We start from the raw sequence: 19,738 nt of genomic DNA on the forward strand, positions 1-19,738 counted from the left end.
CTTTTTCATTTGATGTTTGTGTTTCGTGCTGGTACCTGCTACTCATTTGATATCAACATGGTGGCACCCATGAAGAGGCGACCCGCTCCATGTAGAAATGAACTGCTTTTTGAAGATATGATGTGTAGAGTCTTCATTTCATGTTAGTGAACATAATTTTAACAATTTTAACAATCCCATGCTAATCATTTTTATTTTTGTAAAACTTTTAGGTAGCTAAATGAATCAGACATGGAGGATGGTGCCAGAGATCAAAAGGAATTGTATTCTCATATTCACACATCTAAATATGGGAAGGGATCAGTTCCCCAGTTCATTGAAACTGAAGACGTGATTGTTCAAGCGCTGCAACTTGCAGACGGTCCCTCAGCGGCATTCACAGTTCTCTCTCTACAGCTCTCACAAGCGTCTCACTTTTCGTGTAGCCTAGTGCACACTGGGCTCTGGTGAACTCGCTACTACGGCGTTTACTGCACGGTTTTGCCAGTGATTTCATGGTTAGGCTACTGATCGGTTCAAGTGCACTCCCTGTTTCCACATCATTTGGCTCCTCTGGCCACTTTCTTCATTTATAGCTACTACAAGCACCCGGTGGGCTACTTCTCTGATTTACCTTTTAAACGGAAAGTGTTTTTAATGAGGTGCAAATTGGCTTGCGGTTGACTTCGATGTTGCGCTTTGCTACTATAACAGAAGTTTCTTCAGTTTCAATAGGCTATAACATTTTCCCCTGCCGCATCCTGTCGCGAGGTTGCGAGCAGCGCGCGACGGATTAAATGGATTAATTACCACATCTTCACCTCAGTTTTCAAACAACTGGCATATTTTTTTTGTTTGTTTGTTTGGAGGCGCTTCTCTTAAAGCGGTTTTAAAAATGAGCGAGGAGGACAGTCAACATGAAAACGGGGATGTAAGCAGCAAGGACTCGGGCCGTCAGTTTCGTCTGAGACTGTGCGTTTTAAATGAGATATTGAACACTGAACGGGATTACGTGAGAAATTTGGCATTTCTACAGTCGGTAAGTACTGGGTTTTATCCAAACTCTCTTGAGTGTTGCAGTTTGAGCAGCCATGTGCCCGGTTACATGTTGCAGTCGCACGGTTATTGTTGCAGTCTCGTTTACATGCTCATAAACTGGAGATAACGGGCACCGGTGAAGCTGTCAAGCTGTGTTTAAGTCACTGTACTGTCGTCAAGAAAGAGGAAGAGAGAGAATACGTGAACCAGGCAGCCTTTCTAAAACAAATTTGGTTGGCTAGGTTATTTTTTAGTCACATTTCATAACAAAACAAAACACGGGGGACTGTTTTGTAGCGGGACTTCTTGGGGGGTTTTGTTACTGATGCTTTGCAAGGACGCGCATGTTTTTCCTCCAGTTGGTGTTTTAACTCGGCGTTTCCCAACGTTTTTTTTTTTTAGCTCAGCCCGACCAAGAAGGCTCACACTCCATCATTAATTTTATTAAAGGCACTTTTAAAAACTGAACTCAAAGTAGCCTAGTAGGCTACTTATTTTGTAACGAGTGTCATCCACATACATTTCTACAACTTCCATAAAACATGCATTACATATTGTTTTCTTTCTTTAAAAAGGAGTTAAAAATCATATTAATCATAATTAGTTATCTTATTCCATATTCTCGTAGTTTTATTGGTTTATAGCGAACCCATATCGATATTGTGTGCCACCTTGGACCTTCTTATTCACGCCTCAGGTTGGGAATCTCTGTTTAAATGACTGTTTCAGTTTATTAGCTGATCTTATCCATTGCCTTTTTCTGGTCTGCAGTTTTTAGAGATGACTCTAAGTGTGAGCACTCTCAAATCGAGAAACGAGAGTCTGTCACTTTTACTGCCTTTTTAGTAATTCAAACAAGCTCTAACTTAAACTAGGCTATAGCTTATTTCCTGGTCATGTGCCATTTCCTTTTATAAGCTCTGCCTCATAAAAACAGCAGCGACTCATGTGAGCGGTGGGATTTTCAGGTCTTCAGGGCAATCTAGCCAGTAAACCCCCCTATAACTTTCAAACACTTGTTTTTTGTCTTTTGATAACACCAGGTTGTGCTCATCAGCATACAATCCCGCTCGGCCCAGAGCATCTGTGCTAGTGACACACCTCCTGCAGCCTCACTGACCCTGCACTGATAAAATAGAAGTAAATACGGAAAGTGTTTGAAATCTCCAGATAGGGATTTGGCATACTTGACAAGTGTTTTCTTGCTCTGATTAGCATCAGATCATGACATAGCTTGCCTGGATTAGAGAATAGACAATCATAAACCCATTCATATTCCAACCTTCCTACATGGTTTCAAAACTAGTTTAGCATTAGTAAACCATGTTATTCAGTTGTTTTTTTTGTGTGTTCATTTCTCACATTCCACACCAGCTCATTGTCCCTGTTCCAAAACCTCTTTATCCTGGGATAAATTTAACAGGATCAAAGGAACTGGGGAGGTTTTTACAAACATGCCAATGAGGGGTAAGCAGCCTTACAGTTATTAAACCAGTTTTATAACAATCCTCGATAATCATATTGGCCTGTTAAGCTCCCGGAGTGCAGTGGCTTTGTGAGGAAGCTGCCAATTGATGACGTTGAGCCGGCTTTGGCAGTTAAAGATTTAAGTAAAAGGTACTCTTTTGGGTTTTCTGAAAAAGGATGGGTTTGTCTTGTCCTAGTTATTGTTCTTTCTCTGCATATGGGAAGAATCATAGGGCCCTCTCATCTGCTGAGTCTCAGAGGGTTTCATCTCCCTAGCGGTGCGTCTGATGTTATCTGATCTGGAAGCATTAAGTGAAGCGGGACCAATCAAATTACTCCCTGCAGATGCACCTGACGGCCTCTCGTCAAGATGTGTTGACGGAGGTGAAGCGAAGCGGACGGTGGTGCATCAGGTGAAAGGGAGATAACCACTTTGTCATTCAGCATCTCTGACTTTTTTCATGGTCCTCGGTGTGAAAAACAAAGCTGTGCTTGAGATCAATATCAAAGACGTCTGCCTTTTAACTCATGGCTGGCATGCTAGATGGTCTTTGTTCTTTTGTCAGCACACACACTGTCATGCCAAACATCACTGGCTGCCACACTCTCTAGGGAGACTGATAATTGCCTCATGAATTTGTTTAGATATTAATGTAAGATACCCAGATAACTTTTATTAGACTGTAAGGTTTCAGGACTGTGACTTTGTTGCTCCCCGAGTGGCTCTTTTTGCATTTGTTTATCCGTGGAATTCCACAAGGACTCTCAAGCAGATATTACAAAGGGTAATGTCATCGCTTCAAAGGAATAAACCAGGCTGTCATTTAAAAAATGGCTGGCAGAACTAGAGATTCCCCATAAGAGTCCTTTTTAGGACAATTTTTTTAACATCTTTTCTGTTACATTTTGAATTTTAGATCAGAGATGACAAAACGTGTTGAGGATTAAGAGTTCGGGTTAGAAGAACATTCTATCCAGCATATATTAAAAACTTCCACTTTAATGATGACATGTTGTGTAATGTCTAGTGAAAGTCTCTTAAATCTATTTCAAGTGGCACTTGGGGGAGGGGGTGTGTCTTAGAAATTGAGTCAAAACTCCCATGAGTAAACTGTCTGACGGTATTTTTTTAAACTTTATTGACAAATGGATAAAGAAAAGCAGTTGGTAAATGCTTTTTGCATGTTAAGATTATTTGTTATTTCATTAAACCATGAATTAAATGTATTTGCTTATTTAAAGTATTTGTTTTGTTATATGTAAAAAAAGTTTTATCAGTAAAAATCAGTTTTAAATGTCTATTCATTTGTCCATTCTAAATTGCATTTATATACAATTTTATATTTGTATTATTAAATTAATAATATATTATTACTAAAATAGTGCAAGAAATAGGAACATTTGGATTCAGTAAGATTTTTTTTAATGTTTTTGAAAAAACGTTTCTTATGATCACCAATGCTGCATTTATTTAAACAAAAAACAGTGATATTATGTTTTTATATTTTGAAATGTAATTTATTGCTGTAATGCAAAGCTGAATTTTTAGCACTCATTACTCCAGTCTTGAGTGTCTGTCTCATGATCCTTCAGAAATCATTCTAATATGCTGATTTTGGTGACACTTCTTATTAATATCAATATTTAGAACAGTTGTGCTGCTTAATATTTTTGTTGAAACCATGATAAAAAAAAATCACTATTCTTTGATGAACAAAGTTCAAAAGAACAGTGCTTATTTGAAATATAGGCAATTTTTTTTGTAACATTAAAATATTATTTACTGTCACTTTTGATCTATTTAATGCATTCTTGCCACCCAGTAACAAATTCTCCTAGAAAAAGTAGTTCTGTAGTGCAAATATTTATAAAGCATAGGTGGCAATTTTTTATTAAATTATTAATTTTTGTTTTATTATTATTCATCTGAAGCTAAAAGAAAGCAAGCTTTTGTTGCACCAAACATGTCAATGTATTTGTCTGTAGCATTGCCCTTTATAACAACGTCCCATTTAACAGACATTTTAACCCATCAAGATAGCAACGCAATTGCAAGGGAAGTTTCCCTGAAGCAACCTGAGGGTTGAATGTCTTGCTCAGGGGCAAAAAAGTAGAAGCTTGTGATTCAATTAACTTTTCAGTTCCTAAATGTAAGAGCCTCAGTGTTTGCATATGACCGGTCCGAGGATCCGTTTCCTGTGTTGGGTTGGGATCCGTGCCCCTTCTGATGTCTTTACTGCCAGTCCAGCTGTTGTTAGTTCATGTGGCCCAGCTGGGCTCCTAAAGAAAAGAGACTGTTCACCCAAACAGGATGACATGAATGTATGGAGGAGCAGGGGAGGAAGTCAACCTGGTGCTTCCTGCTTGCCGATGATGTCTCTGTCAGTCCTTACAGGAGCGAAGCACACACAAGCGTAAGATTTCTGGGTTATAAATAGGTTTTATAGAACTGATCCGCAACCAGCTAGCCAGCAGCCATATTGCTCAGATGGGTAAACATCTGCTCCCGCCAAACTATGGAAACTATCCTCAGCTTAGATAAACTACTTCATTTGATGTTTTATGTGTAAACTGCAACTCTAAAGACAGTTCTGAATTCTATTCAAAGATTGTATTATGGCTTTAGTAGTGCATATTATATTAGTGCCCACATAGTGGTCGTCCTATACAGGGCTAGGATCTCGGCATCGGCAAATCTACGAGATTTCAAAGCGTAGATGAAAGTTAAGATTCGTTGCTGAGCATTTTGAATATTAAACTCTGGTTCGCTGACTCTCGTAGACCCTCCGGATGCTCAATAGTGATGATCTTCGTCAGCAGTGGCAGCGGTGCCACCTGTACTAAAACAGCTCTCGCCATGACTGCCACAAGCTCTGCTGATTACGCTCCTCTATCCTATAAAGTGACAGATTAGCACTGTCTTAAAGTTGTGACAAGTCATGCGTTATAAGCCATGGCACAGAGGCACAAGTCAGCACCAGGAATTTCAGGAATCTGAGCTCAATTAGTTGAGTAGCGATTTTCTTGTGTCCAAGAATCTGATAGCAAACAAACCCTGGGATGATGTTGCTAATTATTGCTTCCTTTTTAATGCTGATGAGTGACTGGTTTTGTTGAGGGGGTTGAGTTTCCTCATGTTCTACTCTGATAACCTATCGCTCTGAAATACAAAAGTGCTTTTTGTAGCTGTTTGAGTTGTTTCTGATGACTCTTCTGATTTTTTTAACACCTAAGGACGTCTATAATATTTGGAAAAGAACTATATGCTAGCATTCCCATTCATTTCAATGGCAGTTGCTCAGATCTGAACTAATTTTGAATTAGTCACCTGAGCCGTAACTAATGTGACTTATCATTCGATTGGCACAGTCCCAAAACAGTCCCTTTCACTAGTCAAAGGCAGCTGACAGGAAAAATATGTCCATTTCACCCTTTTAAGAGTCCTCCAAAATAAACCTGGGTACTGGTAAAACTGTACACTCTTACAATAAATCTTAATGCTAGTCTGTATATTACAGTTTAACAGTATGGGGTCTGAATATTTTAAGCATTTTAATGTCTTTCCTCACAGGCTACATTTATTATACTGTAAAATATTATTTAAATTTTGAAATTTTATATTTAATTTAATTTAATATAATTTCAAATGGAATATATCCCATTATGTCAAATTTTCAGGAGGCATTTCCTTCTTATATCATTCTAAAATGCTGATATTTAATATTTATTTATGTGTATATAGATTCTGGACCAAGGATAATTCATCATACCCAGTGCAACACTGCAGAAACAATCATCTGCTAGTTAATGTAAAAAACAGAACTTTATGTGGCAAACCATCAATGCTGGATGTTTTTTATGTTCAGGATGCCTTTGTGTTAATGTTTTGTAGGAGGACATCTTAAAGCATCAGCAGTGAAAGGGAGGATCTTGTACAAAATAAACAGCAAAACTAATCTCCCCGTGGCCTTTTGTGGTCTGACGGATTTTGTGAGTAAGAACGTCTGCTGATGTTCTCTGTGATATTCAGTATTTTAAGCCAATTGGAATGGCTGAGTTGAAAGTCAAACTTAGAAATCCTAGATAAAGTCACTGTGAGGTCCCAAGCACAGCATGAAACTGATAAAGTCGTCTGTGTTCCTGACCGCTCTGTCAGAGGCCTCTGAGGTGTTAATGAAATATGTGTTTATTCAGATATCAAAGACAGAGAAACATTGGAATATGTAACCAGCCGATGGTGTAATTGCCGTCACCTGTGCTTACTAGCTGGACTCACACCTCTAATTTAATCACATCTACCTGGCCAGGCGCCATGTAACAAATACTTGTGGATAAGGTATGCCTGTTGGCACCTCCTCATCTTTTGCAAACAAGCAGACAGCAAACAAAGCCATGTGTTAGGGATTATGAACACTATCAGACGGAGGAGAGGTATGCAGACCACAGGCATATGGGATAAGGCTCTTAGCAGATGTTCCCAAAATGTTCAATAAACTTTAGATTGTGGCTTGCAGCACTAAACCGACACTTACATAACTCCACTTTGAGCAGGTTTAAAGCTTGTTTTGTGTTCTTGGATGTTTAATTATTCAACTGATGAGGATTTATGTGCATATATGAGGTCTGTTTTTTTTTTCTTTGGATTTTTCTGTGGTATGGCGGCCGTGATTGTTTACTTGAATTAGCTACAATACTAGTTTTTTCTCTCTCTCTCTTGACTGTCAATAGCCTTGATTGTGACTGGATCCCATCACAAACATTGCTATGCAGCTGTAGACAATAGTAGCCTACTTGAGAAGCATGTTTTTTGCAAAGAGAAGGACAGCAGTAAAGAGAAGGCTGTACATTGCCACATTGACCCTTGACCCCTTTGACCAGGAGAGCTCTGAGGAATTCCTCAGTTGTCCTGAGGGAATTGCCCCTGTGGTTTGTAGCCAGAGGCTAGTCATAATGTCATGACTCTTGAGATTTTTTTTTGGGTGAGATCTCTTTAGATGTATGGCTTTTCCAGTTGCTCCTGAAAGCGAAGAAATATGAACGTGTGAGGGGGCAAGTAACTTATTCCACTTACCTCATACTTGGACAAACAAAGGAGCGTGCTGTATTGATGGATGTGGGCTTTGTCAGATTGACTGATTGGAACTGAATTATTTACTTGAGTCCTAAAGAACACTTGGAGATGGAATTAGTCTGGTTAGGTTGATTATAATGCCTGTTTAAACAGTGAAGTCATTCATTTAGGTAAATAATAGATTTATTTGGGAACTTAAATAAAGTAGCTCCACATTCTGTCTGAACTTTTTTTAATGCAGGCCTTCATGTCATCTCGTTCATTTTCTAAGGAGAATTTTGAAAAAACAACACCATAAAAGGACCACAAAAGTGGTGCTACAATCTAATTCTTTTGATAGCTTGGCTAAGTCATTTGATAGCTTTAGAAAAGGCTGAAATGTAAGTCATTTGACCACATGTGTTTTTAACTGCATTACTTCTGGAAGTGGACAAGCTCAAAACGTTTTAGACCACTCCTGTATTTAGGGTTGTCCACTTGTGATCAGATTCGGATCAACAAAAATGCATCTTAATACCAAGTGTAAACAGGGCCATTGAAATAATGATCTGAACTAGATCTGGATCAGGCTAATTTGTCAATCTTTTTTTGTTTTTGAGCTGTTTCTTTTCAAATGAACTGGCTGTTCAGGTTCCCAATTAGAATAACCATTTGTTAACAAACTGCACTGATCCGATGATATTGAATTCAATTTAATGAGTTCAGTTTAGTGATTTGGCTGCATGCATTTCTCTGCAGACGAACATCACCAGTGAACAATAGCTTAAATTTTGGTGTTTTCTCCACACAAAGATATAGGCTTCAGAAGACTTGTAAAATACTAAACAATTACTTCTTTGGTCTTTTTTAGAGCATAACAGATTGTGTGGAAAAGTAAAGATCATTCAAAATATTGAATCATATCAAATATCAGTCACATATGTCATGATAATAATGACAGAACTGTGTTTTATGTATCCATGTAGAACTTAAAACATTGTATGTATCCATAAAACCTTTCATTTGATTTTGTAATGAATGAAATAATTCAGTCCGTACTTCAATCTGTTATAACCTCACAGCTGATGTAAAGCATTGGATGTTGTTATCTTGTGGGTTTTATTTCCTGTGGTGAGAAGGGAGAGTCTTCTTGTCCAGCCACCGAAGCCACTCTTATGATGATGATAATCAATGAAGAAATTACACTTTGTAATTTGACTCTAATGAAGCAATGCTGCAATGATAATTATACACTTTGTGGCTACTAGGATGAATGTGCTGCAGTGACATTGAATCCATTATTCTAAAGGGAAGTAGGAATGACACATCAGGAAATTAGATAATATGCACACACACACGCATATAAACCTGTGGTAAATGACAAAGTAAATGCTGCGGGCGTTCACAGCCAAATAAATCCCATTATACGTCAGAACTCTCCAGAGGTAATTAAACTGTATGTGTGTGTTCGAGAACTCAAACAAGCATCTCTCTATGTGAGGTGATAATGATTGCTGTCTGTTGTCGTCGTATAGGTCAGTTCAGGGTCCACTGTGTCCTTTCCCCCCTGTGGTGAATGAACCCCTGGCTCTCGTGGCACCTTTCCATGTGCTCAATCGCTCTTCCATGGAGATGAGGCCAAATGCCTTCCAGATGGCCAATCCAATCTGGACTGAGATCTTATCTGGACTACCACATGTCAGCACCAAGCCTGTGTATCAGTACTGTCCAATGGTCAGTTAGTGTTGGATTTTTTGTATGCACAAGCTCTTTAATGATGGGTTAGTGTGACAAACACTTGGGTGTTCTTGTGAATAGGGCGGTTCACGGCAGTGTGATGTACACACCTACCTTATGTAGGAAGCATACCGAATCAAAAACAGCTAAAACAAAGTGTTGCAATTGATTTTTTACAAGACAAGCAGCACTAGTACTATTCATCTTAGGGTTAGGAGTTTCTGAAAAATATTGACCATAAGTATTAAACTCTGGTGTGAAGTAGGGCTGGTCCGAATGCTAGTTTTTGAGCTTCGAAGCTTCGGTAGAAATGAACATCGAATATTCGAAGCTTCGGAATCTCTATAGCCTATGTCTGTCTGTCCATTGCATTTTGATTATTTCGAGAACCGTTTATCCAAACGACTTCACAAGGGAGTGCAGTGTCGTATTTGGTGCAATATAGATAGACAGGCGAGACGCGACACGTTCAGAATTAATACATTTTTAATAAACTACAGAACGGCACGGGCCGGATGCGCGCGCGCCTCACGCGGGCAGAGCTTATATGCTCCGAGAATGGACACTGCACTAGTGATATAAAACACACACAGGTCTGTTAACTTAAGCAATATTTTTAATAAGGTAGTCTAATATTTTTCTCACTAACAAATTACTGACAAAGTAGGGTAGATTTAAATAAAGAAGCGGCGCGCCTCACGCATGCAGGGCATATATGCTCCGAGAACGGACACTGCGCTAGTGATATCACACACACACACACACACACACACACACACACACACACACACACACACACACACACACACACACACACACACACACACACACACACACACACACAGGTCTTTTAACTTAAGCAATATTTTTAATAAGGTAGTCTAATATTTTTCTCACTAACAAATTACTGACAAAGTAGGGTAGATTTAAATAAAGAAGCGGCGCGCCTCACGCATGCAGGGCTTATATGCTCCGAGAACGGACACTGCGCTAGTGATATAAAACACACACACACACGTCTTTTAACTTAAGCAATATTTTTAATAAGGTAGTCTTATAATATTTTTCTCACTGACAAAGTAGGGTAGATTTAAATAAAAACGAAGTTTAAATAAATAAAAACTAAATTTAAATAAATAAAAACGAAATTTAAATATAGAAAAACGAAATTTAAATAACGAAAAACGAAATTTAAATAAAGAAAAACGAAAAATAAACGTGACGTCCCAGTAATATCTCAAAGTCTCCTATATTTAGCTGTAGATTAATTTAGATTGATAAGGGTAAAAAGGATAATACATTTTGTTTCTATTATTCTATGTTCCACAATGTCAAAGCAACGCAGCTTAACCCAAAATACAAGCTCATGCATGCACTTCTGTCCGTACAAACTCCGCTGTTCTGCGCTCTAGTCAGAGAATACTCCCGTTGCAGGAACACATTTAGTAGTCCAAGAAGAAGCAAATATATTTATTAAGTAGATATAACGAAGTTATTTGTTAAGTATTATATTTCACCAGATTTTATAGTGTAAAACATATTCAATGAGAACTGTTTCGAGGGGGATGCCAGGTGTGAAAAAAAAAAAAAAAAGAATATTTGAATGTCACATTTTCAAATCGAATACCAACACACCGAAAGAAATATTGGAATATCCGGGTCCAGCCCTAGTGTGAAGTATTCTAAGGAATCGGAATTATTTTTGCCTGGCGGATGAAAAAATGGAGAAAAATCTTACATTAAAGGAGAGGCCCAGGTCATATCATAACCAGAATGTGATGTAACGGGTACAGCAACCACATACAGTAGCTGCTACCTTTAAAACTGACTGGCTGCTTTTGTAATTGTTTATTATAATTTTTTTTTATATCATTTTTAGTTGTATTTATATATTTACAGTTAGTAATTTTTTTACTAAATTTTTTTCAATGCCAATTTCAATTAACAAATAGTTTTTAATAGTTTTAGTTTTAGTTAAGAATAATAACCCTGCATTGAACCACCTTGAACCTCCAAGCAAACACCCAGACAACCACCTGATGATCCGCATCATGTTTTGGGGTGTAAAATAGTAAAGTCGATGTTTCTACGATAACAGACAGGCATGCATCTAAAAAAATTATTAATTCAAGAATGCAATGCAAGTTTACTGCAACAATGGTGCCGTGAACTTCACATACTTACATTTAGTTGAGTTAGTTTAGTTGACACTGGTGTCTTTCTACTTACATGAAGGGGGTTTGGTGGCACATTGACTTTGTTTGCTGGCGGACCATTACAGAACGCGACACACGCATCTCCCGGACATCCTGTAAAAGTAAACCAATCAGATGACGACTTAGGAAATCCTGAAGTGTTTCTAGTTAATTGTGCCATATGCATCAGACATTCAGCTAACGGTCCGTGGGCGTGACCTCTGAGGCTGAGACTAAGAACGCCCTAACAACACCCTAGCAACCACACAGAACATACTGGCCACACAACCACCTTGAACAACTCCCTAGCAAACAGAGCACCCGAACATCATGGTGAAGAGTTTGACATTGGCAAACACCATTCTCATTTTCTTAAAAAGTTAGTTTTGGAAATCATCTTCAAGTTCAAGTGCTCTTTAGCGTATCCTTGCTCAGCATATCAGTTATATCTCTTCCCTTGTCACTCTCATATCTTTCTCTCCTTTGGTGCCATGACTCATTTCCACCCCTGTGAGCAGCTCAAACAGCCATGAACTTTAAAGCCCCTCATAGCGGAAGTGCGGGAGAGGGGGCCACACTCAAAGAGGACTTTGTTGTAGCGGCCGCTGCTTGAGGCTGATAGGGAGCCAGAGTCACGAAGAAAGAGGGGCGAGCTCGAATCCCCTCTTTTCAAACCTCATCCTCCTGCTACTGGGCTCTTTGTGTCCATTAGCTGGGTCGTGGGCACAAAGAGAGGGTTTTTCCCCTCTCTCCCTCCTTCTCTCTTGGTTTATTTATTCGATTTCACGCCATGCCGGCCAAAATGGCCCCTTCCTTGCATCCAAAGCTACTTCATACCCTTTTGCAGCGAGGCAGATTCTCACAGAGACCCATGAAAGGGCCCTTTGGAAGAGCCAGGGTGTGTTTTTAGCCAGGCATTCACAGGAAGCGTGAGCATCGGATTCAGGACGTTTTGCTGTTGCTCACGTTGTGGGAACCAGTTTGGGTTGTAAAGATTCTCCTCACTTGCACTGGAGAAAGGAGACAAATATGTGGTTTGGAGAACCTCAGGGGGTTCTTCTGTGACCCTTTACTGTTCATTGAATGCAAAAGTACCAGCAAGTAAACAGCACTGTTTGTTGAAAGCGGGAAAATCAACTTTGGGCAGGATGCTGTAAGTCCTACCATGTGCTGAGACATTTAACTGGAGGAAGGCCTGGTGATTTAATGTTTGATGATGTCCTGGACAAAGGCAGAGATGACATCATATAGTTTAACAATATTCTGTCACTTACTACACTTTATGTCAGAATTGACGAGTTAGTTTAATCAGATACCTTCAGTCCTCAAAGTAGCTACATTTACATGCACCTAAATAATCTGTGAGTAATCATATTGATGCCTATGTAAACTCCTCACTCAATCCAATTGACCTCAATATGAATAAAATTTTGAACAGATTGAAAGGTTTTGTGTAGACATTAAAGCTCCAGTAGGTAACTTTTGTAAACAAATATTTGTTAAAACTGTCATTATGTCCTGACAGTAGAATATGAGACAGATAATCTGTGAAAAAATCAAGCTCCTCTGGCTCCTCCCTGTGGTCCTATTGCCATTTGCAGAAATACACCGCTCCCGGTCAGAAACAACCAATCAGAGCCAGGAGGAATGTCTTAGCAGTGTCAATCACGCTCGTGTACGCGCTGATCACCCCTCTCTTGCACAGCGCGAGCACGTACCGTCGTTCGTGACTCTCCTGTTCGAACTCGTTCATCCAAATGAACGAATCTTTTTCCGAGTCATTTCGTTCATTCAACGAACGAAATGACTCGAAAAAAGATATGTTAATTTTGAACGAGTCAATGTAAAGCATATTGTTGATATTTCGTCCCTATTATTGAATGTTCCATAACTGTTTATAATCCGCCGTCATCGATGGTCCTGCTTACTAGTCTGCGCGTTCACGGCAGGCTCCGCTGTGGGGGAGGAGCTGTGGAGGGAGGGCTGTAGCGCAGCAGAGAGCAAGGGGGTTGGACCTGTAAGTTGTGCTTGTTCAAATTTTCAGGCTAAGTAAACATTTTCTCAAAACTCCCTACTGCAGCTTTAAATAATCTGATCAATAGAAAAAAATGAGCATTCAAAATACCTTGTGCCAATGTGAAGTTTATAATAAATGATCTATTAACATACTTTTTACTTCTTACAAAGGTGCATATGTTTATTTACATCTTATTTACTGGTCAGTTGGAAAGACTGAATATTGAAAAAATATTTGCTAAAAAAAGCTCTAATGACATTTTTTTCAGCTTTCCTTTTAATTATGTCAGCATGCCAAAAACAACAATTATACTCGTGGTGACAAAGTCCGGATTGCAAAGTTTCAGTACTTTCAGAATTTGAAATCAGATTGGATTCATTCAGATTGAAGGAAATTAGAGGTTGTGACAGTCCTGTAATGCCTACTTTTCACAATCCAGTTTTAGTGCTGTCTACTGTGTGGTAGAATCACACTTTACGTAAAATACATATGAATACTCATGGACAAATTATGGAGTAGGCATAAGGTTGGGTTAGTTGATTCAAGTTGATGTAAGTTCTAGGGCTGAAACGATTCCTCGAGTTACTCGATTACAAAAATTCCCCGAGGCAAAAACTCTGCCTCGAAGCCTCGTTAAATTCCTATTCGCACTATACGCGCGGCGCAGGGATTTGATTGTTTCACACGGACCGTTTATTCACACGGACCTGTTCAGGAAGCATATATTTTGAATTTAGTTGGCGCGATGGCAGAGAATAAATATGTAAATAAACGGCAGAAATTGTCTAAAGTGTGGGATCATTACACACTTAATTCACTTACACTTAACTCCCTGAAACAAGGTAACGTAGTCTAAGCCTATTGATGTTCGCTGATTTTAATCCCATACTGTATTTGAAGCGATATCGTGATGCGGTTTGACTAGATATGATTTTTAGCTTTGATGACATTAAGTAGTAAACGTAACTATCACGTTCAATTGCAAGAGTATAGCCTAAAAAAAAGAACCCCTTCACACACACACACACACACACACACACACACACACACACACACACACACACACACACACACACACACACACACACACACACACACACAGACGCCAGTCAGACCAATTGCAGCAATGCATCACATATGCTTAAACTTTTATGTAGCCACGCAACAATCATTTCAGCATGCATTCACTGTACACACTGGGACGTTATGGAGGAACAAATATTGTATTGCAGTCTTTGTGAGACCTTGTATGTATTTCACGTCTGCCAAATACAGACAACAACAAAAAATTAAAGTCCCCAGCCTGTTGGTTTTTAATAAAGATTCGGAGTACTAATTTTTCTGTTAAAACGCACGGAACAAAAAGTGCGTGAGCTTTTACTGCGTGTTCAACAACAAGTCACGTTACAGCTCTTCTTCAGTATTAAACTACCAGAAATACACAAATATGCTTAGAGTGGTTATATTATAACATCTTAAAGGAAAATTCACATATGAGATAGCTTTATAACTTGCATACTATATAACTTATAGTATATAACTTATAACAGCTTTAACTGAAATAGACACAAGTTTAATATAACTATTCTGTTAATAAAACACACACACAAAAAAATATCCGATTACTTTATTAATCGATCGATTAAGTGCTAGATTAATCGATTACAAAAAGAATCGATAGCTGCAGCCCTAGTAAGTTCTTTCAGTCTGAACGCTGAAGCATTCAGTTTTCTGATGGTCTGAAGATACTACACTTTGAATTTAGATCTGAATTTACACATTAAAACTGTTCTTACAGTGAAGAGTTTTCTTTGGAAGCAGTGTTGCAAATATGCTTGGCCATTAGATTTAGATATTTAGATCTATATTTAGATTTACTAGAGATGATTTGTGGTTGTAAATGTAAATGTGAAACATTCTTGTTTGATGTGTCAATATTCAGTAGACGTACTCTAAAGGAGAGAGAACTTTAACATGCTTGTCTATCACTTTAGCCCCTTGGTAGTAGTGTAAGACATACTGTTAATTTCGGTTCTAGCTTTTTGTATAAACCATCCGATCATAAAAGCAGCAAAGCTGTGCTGCTTAATTCCAATAAATTGGCCATGTATGTTTTGACAGTCATCTCAAAGTCAAAAAGGGGACATATTTACCTATATTAACAATATGATGCATGATCCTTCTTAAAAAGACCACCTTTTAATTTCATTTAAATGATCTTAGGCCTTTAGAAAAGTATTAAAAAAGGTTATCTTGACAGATTGTCATTTGTTGGACCATGATATGACCTGTAGGGTTTAGGTTTAGCATTATTTTCATGCAAGTTGCTTTTGTACATGTTGTTCTGGTACCGCCTGTAAAAACAGCACATCACTGTTTTTTGAATATCTCACTTCTGTTTCTACATTCGATTAGTAGGAATCACATGCTACAGCGAAGGCTTAGAAGTGTGCCTTAATGCTTTTTTGCATTTCTGCTTTTTCCTTATCTGAAGCTTCCCTTATGGTGTTAAGCAATTTAGGCTCTCCCGGACCACTGACAAGCTCTTGTATAAAATGGGATTACAGCTATAGCTGTTATCTTATTTTATTATTTTGAGCTCACTATTCTCAACAAATTGGCTCAGGACAGAGCTAACAATTGGGGCTGTACGATAACGATAATTATCGCGATAGAATTTTCCTCTATGAAATTATAACAAAAGTTGGATAAGTGATTGATATAATATTTATGCACTAGGCTATGCAAATAATGCTGCCCATGCATGTTGCAGACCATTGCTCTAATGTCATTGTCAATTTACCTGACTGATAAGTGCTGCCATTTCTGTTGCGTATGAGAAAGATTAAAATGCAAAAAAAGCCAGAAGCAGAACGAAACAGTTTTTTTTTCAACCGAATAACACAGACCATTTATCAGCTCTACTTTTTTGTTATTAAGCTATAGCAGTTTTTGTGCATTTTGTATTATGCTAAATGGATACTGTTTTTCATAACAAATACCATAGAAACAATATAGTTAGTGAGGTGCAATGTGTGGTTTTACCTGTGGTTAACATGATCCAAATGCAATGGAAGACTCAACCCTTTTACTTTACCCTTTTAAAAATGTGGTTGTTACATTTTTTTATTTTACAGATGTTTCCGTTTTGGTAATGAACATAAATTTACGTCTGCGTCCCATCTCAAGCTACTGCTACTGTTAAATGTGCGTTTCTAAGACACAAACCATGTAATATCAATCTGTGAAACGTTCTCCTGTTTGGCAAATATTTATGATAATAAAGAGTAATCTGATGATAAAACTAATCGATAAAAACAACTTTCCTACAAGAGCAAAAATCTGCTTTTAAACTTAAAAGAAATAAGGATTTAACATTTATCATAATGATAATCGACTGATATGAAATTTTTTATCGTGACCATTTTTTGGCTATATTGCCTAACAATCTTAAGTGCTATACCTTTGGTTGACTTGTTTTAGTTGATAATTTAGTGGGGCTGTCTTGTTTGAAGAAATTGCTGAGTTTACCCTAGTTTCACAACCAGAGGTTTATAAAGACCATGTTGCAATAGGCAGACTTGTCCTTTATTTCAATAGAGTGCCACTGTATTGGCCATGTGTGACAGACTTTACGTGCTTTTAAATTGCATGTGGTTAAAACAGGATATCAATGACTCATAAGAGAATATTCTAATAGTACTGTAGGTGAGTATCTGGACTCCCCAATGCTTTGCTGTAAAATACATTTATGCGCAATTAACCAAAGGTTAATTTTTACAGTGCAATAATGATGTGTCTTTTGATGATATTGTGTTCCATATCCCAGTACACATTTATTGTCCACCATACTTTTTTCCACCGTCTGTGGTTTGGCGCTGCTAGGTCAACCAGAACAGAGCTAGTCTGGACGTCTGCTAGTGGCAGAAGTGGTGGCAGCAGGCTCTTGACCCTCAGTCCTGTTGGGAGAGGTTGAAGTCCATGACAGCATATGGCCAGTCTGGTTTAGTCCACCTTACTGTCTGACCATCTTTGCCTGACTGCTTCACATCAAACAAAAGGCTTGTTGCCCATGTCTGACCTTCTGCCTTTCCACAATTCAGCGTGTCTGGTGGCTTAGATCTCCAGTGATGTGAGATGGGAAAGTACATCAGTCAGATTTCCATCTTTTTTAGCATAATTGCGCAAATAATAGTGTGAATTCACAGTGTTTTACTCTGTAAAATTATATTTTGTGTCTCTCCTACGAAGCTTCACTTCCCTCACATCAAGAATGGCTTCAAAAACACTATTCCCTAAGGGTTTGAAGTCTTTGAGCCTGAACTTTACCTCAGTCAGTGTGTCGAATGGATTTGCGAGTCGGAGATATACTTCAATGTTTATCAGAACCTGGATTTTCCCAGTTTTAGCAGCCCATGGCATGCATGTGGCCTAATTCTCTGTGCTGACAGACAGGCACGGACCACACAAAGCTTCTTCACACCGCACCGTTTCCTATCTAGAGTCATATCCTTCCTCTTTTTGTTTTTCGTAAAGAGAACTCAACATTATTTCCCCCTTCTTCATAAAGTTTCACCTCAGTTCATCCATTGCTCTGATTTTGGGTGGCGTTCATTCTTTAAATGACTTTAAATAACTATGATGTTTTAAAGGAAAATTCTCATTTCCTTATTACACACATTTACCAAACACTGGAAAGTGAAAACCAGATAATCACTGCTGAATCATCTTCAAATGGAGCGACCAGATTGCAATGTTGGATATGTTTGGAATTAAATAATTACTATGTATGTTGTAGTATACACTATACACCTTTTTTTCTGAAATACTATTTAATTAAACAACAGCAATATACTGATTGAAGAATGTGCCAAGAGATTAAAAAAAAATCACAGTTGATATTACTTCTGGTTCATTTACCGTAGCACACTAAAAATAAAGTTCTGTACGTACTGCACTTTTTTTATTGTACATATTGAAAACATGCATGCTGTGCGCTCAGATTATGTTAGTGTGCTATTTCAAACAGCCAATCTAATACATTTTCATTTGTCCATACTTGCAGAAGGCAACACATTGACATTGCTAATGTTGGCTAATTGAGTTGCAGTGGCGTTTGTTTATCAGAGAGGGACTAAGTGGTGTGTCTGTTGGCATGATAATGAAAGACTCTCGTCTGTGAGAGAGGCCGTAAAGAAGGTCATTGGAGTGGACCATCGCCGTTCAGTGTCAGACCGCTCCAGGAGTGACAGAAATGGCTCTTCAGGCTCTTGAGGCAGAGATGTGCTGGGCGAAAGTGAATGGATTTCGCTCACGTCCTTCTCTCAGCTCTGAGACTCTGGTATAGATCTGCACATGTGCCATTGTTAGAACTGCTTTCTGCTGATGACACGTTATTGTTGTTCATAATTTAAGTAGCCTAAATCTATGTTTAAAAATATAGAAAAAGTCCTTAAATCAATTCCTGGGGTAAATACTGCACTTAAAATAATGTACATTTTTATGAACCTGTTTTGAATAAATATTCTGGGTTAATGCTGAAGTTAAGGGCTTATTTCAGTCCAGTCACCACTGCAAATATGTTTGGTTCCTCAATTTGTAAAAACAAACCAAAAACGTGCTGACAGCAATGTACATAACATAACCGTTTTGAGGAAATTATTTGCTGCCGATGTTGCTTAACACGTATAGGAAAATTCCTTTAATGTACACATGAACTACTAGGAAGGCACCGCTGTGAAAGTTATTGCCATGACGACAGGCCCTATAACAATGCCGCAAGTACATTTACTTTACATTGATATTCTGTCCAGGCACATCCATTCCAAAGGGGCTTACGGCAATGTGTATCATCACAAACGAGTGCATGTTCAGTGCATTGCAGGTGTTTATGCGTGTACGTTTTTCACAGTTTCCATGTGGTATGTTTATTGGCAGTAGTCCATTCTCAATACAAGGGTGAAAGGCAGTGCAAGCCTACAAACCACTTTTTTACCCTTCTATCTCAATAATGGAAATCATTGTCTGATAACGCACTAATTTAAAGGAAAACCATCTAAACAATGAACAGTGTGGATGCATTGTGTGCGAAAAAACAGCAATCTTTTTGTTACGGAAAAGGTTTGTTCTGCCTTTTCCTTCCTGAAATGCAAGAGGCCAAGGTCTCGCTCCTGTCATTGAATTAGTCTCAGTGTTTGGTTAAGGTCACCCTGTGTTGCAGGTGGCAAAATTATAATGTCTGTTTCCTGGCAAAGC

At 38.4% G+C, this 19,738-nt stretch overlaps 1 protein-coding gene across 1 annotated transcript in view; it reads left to right on the forward strand.

The window, feature by feature from the left end:
* Nucleotides 1-485: 485 nt before the first annotated feature.
* prex1 (phosphatidylinositol-3,4,5-trisphosphate-dependent Rac exchange factor 1) overlaps nt 486-19,738 on the forward strand; it is a 79,534-nt gene continuing 60,281 nt past the window's right edge. Inside the window, exon 1 of the mRNA XM_077223916.1 lies at nt 486-1,018. Within this exon, the coding sequence (XP_077080031.1) occupies nt 875-1,018 (144 nt within the window). The 5' untranslated portion in view covers nt 486-874. The remainder of the gene's footprint in view (nt 1,019-19,738) is intronic.

Source organism: Siphateles boraxobius, unplaced genomic scaffold (assembly GCF_051911475.1).
Source record: "Siphateles boraxobius isolate OS27281-9 unplaced genomic scaffold, OSU_SipBor_1 9, whole genome shotgun sequence".
Taxonomy (NCBI): Eukaryota; Metazoa; Chordata; class Actinopteri; order Cypriniformes; family Leuciscidae; genus Siphateles; species Siphateles boraxobius.